This window comes from Typha angustifolia, chromosome 8 (genome assembly GCF_048772165.1).
Source record: "Typha angustifolia cultivar Huaian chromosome 8, ASM4877216v1, whole genome shotgun sequence".
Lineage (NCBI taxonomy): Eukaryota > Viridiplantae > Streptophyta > Magnoliopsida > Poales > Typhaceae > Typha > Typha angustifolia.
This window is the reverse complement of record NC_133246.1, coordinates 10,716,043-10,722,459: the sequence shown is the minus strand read 5'-3', so window position 1 is coordinate 10,722,459 and position 6,417 is coordinate 10,716,043. Positions and strand designations below refer to the sequence as shown.

At 40.4% G+C, this 6,417-nt stretch overlaps 1 protein-coding gene across 1 annotated transcript; it reads left to right on the top strand.

The window, feature by feature from the left end:
• Nucleotides 1-3,958: 3,958 nt before the first annotated feature.
• Nucleotides 3,959-4,762, top strand: LOC140765204 (uncharacterized). Its single transcript, XM_073104163.1, has one exon. The coding sequence runs from the start codon at nt 4,032-4,034 to the stop codon at nt 4,575-4,577; it is 546 nt and encodes a 181-aa protein (XP_072960264.1). The 5' UTR covers nt 3,959-4,031; the 3' UTR covers nt 4,578-4,762.
• Nucleotides 4,763-6,417: the final 1,655 nt, after the last annotated feature.

Genomic DNA, 6,417 nt, shown 5'->3' with positions numbered 1-6,417 from the left:
ATGCATGCCTATGGTTGCTAGCAATAAAATAAGTTTATTTAAATGAGTTACTAAATCAATGCAATTGATAAAGACTACACATCACTATCCTAGAACATGCCAACTCTTAATCATATCAAGATAAGTCCACACAAGTATAAAGCTTGATACAATCTCTTATTCATACAAATCTCAATCATAGTATTTACATGTTATGTTTAGAAGTAAAAAGAGTAGTTTTTCTTGTATTCACATAAGCCAAGGAGGTTTAGTCATTACATGCTCACCAAGACATTAATCATATTTTATTATAGCTCACCGAGTCATTTGCCACATAATGTAGATATTCTCCAAAAATCATCCATCACATAACCATCCATCGTCTCATACATCGAGGAGGAATATATACACATCTAGCAGTAATGTCACCCAAATATGCATGGAAACATTACGTATAACTAGTTGTCTGTGGTCATTAGACTAAGAACTCCGGTAGTAGGCTCATATCTCACTGTTTCTAAATCATCACCGCCTTCAGTGGGAGAGTCAAGAGCCCTCAACTCATTAGCGGTTGCCCTAACCCTGTGTCGTCGGGTACTGCTAGTGATGTATCTAACCTCATACTCATATTCTTACTATTATCCTAATCTAGTTCTGACTATATAGTATAATTACCTAAATGTCACTCAGGCTTCTGATCTTAGGTGTAGGCCACTAATAATATAAGTCATATACGATACACTCTACACTTAATCCCAGGCTAAGCGAGTAGGGGGCACTGCCTAGTCAGAACCCGACTACTAATGATAGATAGAAGTGGTGCATTGTTTGTAGATGTATAAGTCATATTATAGTCATCATGGTCATTACATTCTATATTCACAATAGATATTTATGCAAGAGTTTCTCGTACATGATACATGTAGATCATCGTTACACTAATGCATGTGCTAACATTAATATTCTCATAACACCATGATGAGTAAACTATCAATAACTATACATGTTAAGATATATCTTGGTTCACTAGATGCATATATTAATACTAACATTTCTATAGTGTCATAGAATGTATAATAGCTGCAATTATATTATTCTAGACTTGTATAAACTCTACTTACCTAGGGGGTCTCCATAGTACTCTAGTTCTCCTCAACTAGCCGGCTCCTCCAGAATTCCAAAATCCTTTTCAAGCAGTGTCGATCCTATTAATTTACGTAAGTAAAGCTATACTTAAGGTTAGCAAATTAATAGAATTAATTACCTTATTAGAGAATTTAGGTTTAAGCATATTATGATTTCATTAGGTTTAGCCATACTCTAAGGGCTCCATGGGTTGCGGTCTGAATTGCAGTCCAACTAGCTCTATGGCCTACGGTTTAGACCGCAGCCCACTAGTTTCATGGGCTGCGGTCTAAACTGCAGCCCACCAAGGGCATGGGTGGGGGTTGTTTAACCCGCACCCTCCCTCACCATCCCCTTCCAAGGGAAGGGGACAGAGGGAAGAGAGAAGGGGCCCGACATTGCTAGTGGCCCACGCCGCCGCTAGCCCACCCTTAAGGTCGATAGCCTGCGACCCTCACCTGGGGTGGGTGGCTAGCCGAAGGGAAGGGGAGGGAAAAGAGAGGAGGAGATTGAGGAAGGAGACGCGGCCACCACCAAGGTTGACAGTGCCGGCAGCGCAGCCACACGGTTGGGTAAGGTACGGCGATCGAGAGGGGTAAGTAAAGGGAAAGAAAAAGAAGAGAGGAGGGCTCGACGGCGATGGGGTATAGCTCGAGCCCGCACGGAGCCGATGTCCATCCTCCCCGCCTACGAGGGAGTGGGAGCAGCTTGCCCCGCGACTAGGAGTGGTCGATGGGGCAGCAAGGCGCGCTCCATGGCCGGCCCATGGAGGTCCCTCCTCCTTTCACTAAGGGCCTGAAGCTCATCTAGAGAACCCCCCGCCCCTCCCATCGAAGCTCCCAGATCGGCAGCTAGATGTGAAGTCGTCGGCCGCCGAGGACTCCGATGACGGCAAGGGAAAATGGTGGATTTACTGGAATTTAATAGTGGGTTAGGGGCTTATCGAGGGGATCATGTGGTTGGCTCCATCGGCTCCTAGTCTGGGGCTTCGTCGGCTCCGACGTCGGCAACACAAGAGAAGGAGAGGGAGGAGAGATGGTGGGTTGGAGGGAAATAGAGTGGGGAGCGTCGATGGCATGCACGACAAGGAGGAAAGAAGGAGAAGAAAGAGAGGAGAAGGACACTAGCAGGATGCACGCACATGCTCGGCGCGTGCGCTAGCGTTTTTTTGTTGTTGTAATTTTAGAGTGTTACATAGAAGCCATGATCGGTATAGTGAGGCTAGTTTTCCCTCTTTACTTGGTATACTAGAGTTGGAACAATCTAAATAGTATGTGTGATATTGGTTTTATCATAACCACCAACCTACTCCTCTTGCTCCTCTTTTTCCACCTTACCTCCAACGACGAAGATGACAAGCTAATCTCAGTCTTGAAGCTGTCACCCCTTAAGAAAAAACCTATCTTGGAGTCGAATAAGACCAACTCCACCACTATCACCATCTCCTCTTCCTTCGCCACCAAAATTAAGCTCACCAAGCTCAGCAAGACCTTCAACTCCACCAAATCCGCCAATCTATCAAGATTGCTAAGTCGAATACTACCAATCTAGCCAAGATCCAACCCAAGAAGGTGCTCAATTCCATCTCCAAGCCAACCAAAACCTCCAAAAAGGACATCAACTGCACTCTCCACAAGTCCACCAAGAACACAGTCTAGCCTCTCCAAGGCCAGCGAGCAAATGTCGCGCGATATCGAGTTGGAGGAGTCATTGCCGACAGCTTTTTCATTTCCCGACCTCGATGACCTCGTTTGACGGCGAAGGCAAAGTCGACATCGACTTTAGGAAGGATATAGTATTGGTGATTGGGCTCGATCGACCATCTAGGAGGAGATGGTGTTGGTGATCAAGAGAGAGAGAGAGGAGAGGGAGAAAAGTGGAGGGACACAACGACAATGAAGTAATTTAAAAAAATTGAAATATTTAATATTAGCTAAACTACTTAATTACTCGTCATTATTATAAGTGGAGAGACAATTTGGTTAATTCATAAATTCCGTCAACGACGTTAGGGGGGTGAGATATTTTTAATAGTTTAGGGAGTCAATGTGTACCCAAAAAAAATTCAAAGGGTCATTATGAAAATGAATGACAGTTTAGAATGTGAAAAGGAAATTATCCCTTAATTTTAAATAGTACTTTGCTTTCGTAAACCGTGCAATTACTGCTACGCTCTAATTTTTAACTAAGAATTGTACGGATATTTTGAAGAGTAAGCTAGCTTGTGACTTGATAACATAATTTTATTTTCTTTTATTAGTGATACTACAATATGTATATCATTAATTGTAAATTTTTTTATTGCCTAGATTGCAAATAGATCAAATAGATAAGAGATGGATGGAAAATAATGATAGATGAAGCAATGAGTATACAGGAGTTGAGAAATTTTTGGATTTTAACACATGAAGATCAAATATTGTGTCCATGTCAATAATGAAATAGTGCTCACATAAAGAATCGAAAAGAGGTCAACTATCACTTAATTATATATGGAATTTTACCAACATACATCTATTAGGTAACACATGGAGAGGACATTATTGAACTTAACAATATAAAAGAAATTGACGATAACGAAAATGAGTATGATAATTTAGAAAAAATGATACATGACTTAAATTATGGAACAAGTGTAGATCTCGAGGAAAAACTAAATAAAAAGGCTGTAATATTTTACAGATTGTTGTATCTGGGCTGTGAAAACTTTTGCGAGCTATCATTTTTTGTGAAGTTATTTCATATCTCGATAGTCTAACTCGGTAACCGGTAACTTTAGCTCATTGGATCTTGGAGACGAATTTTTTGATAGAATTTTTAAAAACCCGTAATTTCGACAGCCTGCTGTACAGCCACCAAAACAAACTATAACACAACCCTAACAAATTTCCCAAAACCAAACCTCTGCTTCAACCCCATCTCTCACGATGCGCTCGAGATCCGATCACCCCGCCACCACCACCACCCCTCCCCCGTCCTCCACCTCCTCCTCACCGTCCGATCTCTCCTCCATCGATCCCTTCCTTCACATCCTCCGCTACCTCCCCTATTCCTTCCTCCGCCCCCCTCGTACCCGCCTCAGGTTCCCCTCCTCCCTCTCTCTCCCCTCCCCCATGACCGTCTTCTCCCTCGTCCTCCTCACCTACTTCGCCGTCGTCTCCGGCCTGATATACGACGTCATCGTCGAGCCCCCCGGCATCGGCAGCACCCAGGACCCCGTCACCGGCGCTGTCAAACCCGTCGTCTTCCTCCAGGGCCGCGTCAACATGCAGTACATCATCGAGGGCCTCTCCTCTGGTTTCATGTTCGTGCTCGGCGGCGTCGGGATCATCCTCATGGACCTCGCCCTCGACCGCAACCGCGCTCGTAGTATCCGCCTCTCCTTTGCGGGATTCGGCATCGGCGCAGTCGTCATTGCTTATGCTATGATCATGCTCTTCATCCGCATCAAGATCCCTGGGTACCTCTGGTGAGGTTAGAATTTCTCGGAAATTTCCTTCTTTAGAGAGCCTGAAGACTGATCCGAAATAAATTGATTTATGAGGCTTTTGTAGTGTTAGTTGCTTGAATGTTGTATTACAAGATGAAATGTATCCACCTTTTAGATGTTTGTGATGGATAATTAAACCTTTTGATGGAAGTTTTGCAATTGACTGAATGATTCTTGTTGTTGTTGTTGTTGTGCGCGTGCGAGCGTGTGTGTGTGTTCGCACTGCGTGCGAGCAAGTTCTTCAATTTAATTGGTCGGATCATTTTCAGTCCTTCAGTATAGTTGTTAGAAGGATATGAAGAAACAGAAGATGGCAGTAGAAAGTGAATGCATATGATCCTTTTTGTGCAACTTCCTTGTCTTCTTTATTTATTGTTGATATGATTAATTATAGATCTGAATAGGATTTCTTGTAATCATTCAGCTCTTAGTTCTCTATTGTAACCGAGGCTTCTTTGCTAAATAAATACTGGATCTTCACTTATCATTTTTGACAGCTCGTGTTTGCTTCAGTACTACAAAATGGTTCTTACAGGAATCACAGATTGAATTTTTATCATTAGTGACACACTGATACTTATCTAGATCTGTATTCTCACTAATTGCTTATCTATATTGCTTAGAAAAGCTATTGTTTCCAAAGTTGAGCCTATTCCAATGATCTGCAGTTTAGTCTATGGACTTTTTATTTTATTTTATAGGAAAATTTGTATATAGCACCCTGCCTTATAATATAATTATAGTTTACGCCCTACATTTTTACTATTTACAAATCAAGCTTTCTGATTTAACGAATATGTGCAGAAAATACTTTAGGTTAGATTTGAATTAATACTGTTAGAAAATTTCGTTAAGTAGATATTTTATTTTTAAAATGACTATAATGTTCTTAGTATGACTTGGTTGAGGGTATTTTCGTAATTCTTTTAGTTTAGTTAATTTAACTAAGAGATTTGGTTAAATTTAACTAACTGATTTAACGATAGGGTATTTTTTGTATCTATTCGCTAAATCATAGGGTTTGATTTATAAATAGTGAAAATATAGATTGTAAACCACAGTTTCATCAAAAGGCAGGGTGTTATATGCAAATTTTTCTATTTTATATATTGCCAAATATCTTAAAAAGGCCCTTTCAATATCCAAGGACTAGATATGGTAAGTAGATGACTAGTTACTGTAACTCCTCAATATATGTTTTCATATTTTCTTTATTTCTGTTGTTATTTCAGCCTTCACAGCAGCCTAATCTTTCCTTGCATTACTTGACATGAAAAATTATGATAAATCCTTTTCTATTCTTTTTCCTTCTTGGTTGTTTTATAGTTTCTAGTTTATTATGTATTATTGGATGTTTCTTAAACCTAGAGATATTTTTGATATATTTGAACATGGGCAAAAGATGTGCCTCATGCATGCATGTAAACTGTATGTACTCATGGACAAAAGTCTCATAGAACACTGGATACAATAATGCCACTTGAATTTTTGTTGTTTAAGTATACACCATCATATATTATCTTGTTTCTGTTTTCAAGATAATGTTCCAATTGTTTTTAGGCAAGTTGTACTCCCTTCCTTGGAAATTATCCCTTGGAAGTATCCCATGCATACCAGTTAAGTATCTAACAAGTATTGTGAAAGTTTGTATGGGCGAGATACTATACGACATAGGCTCTCCAATTATGGAAAACAATCAAACACAGAGATCAACAAATTTTTTTTTTAACTGAAAACACCTCCCTCTCCCTCTTAATAGATTGGAGAAAAATATGAATTCCGATCACACATGGATCAATCTATTGCAATAAATCACAATTACA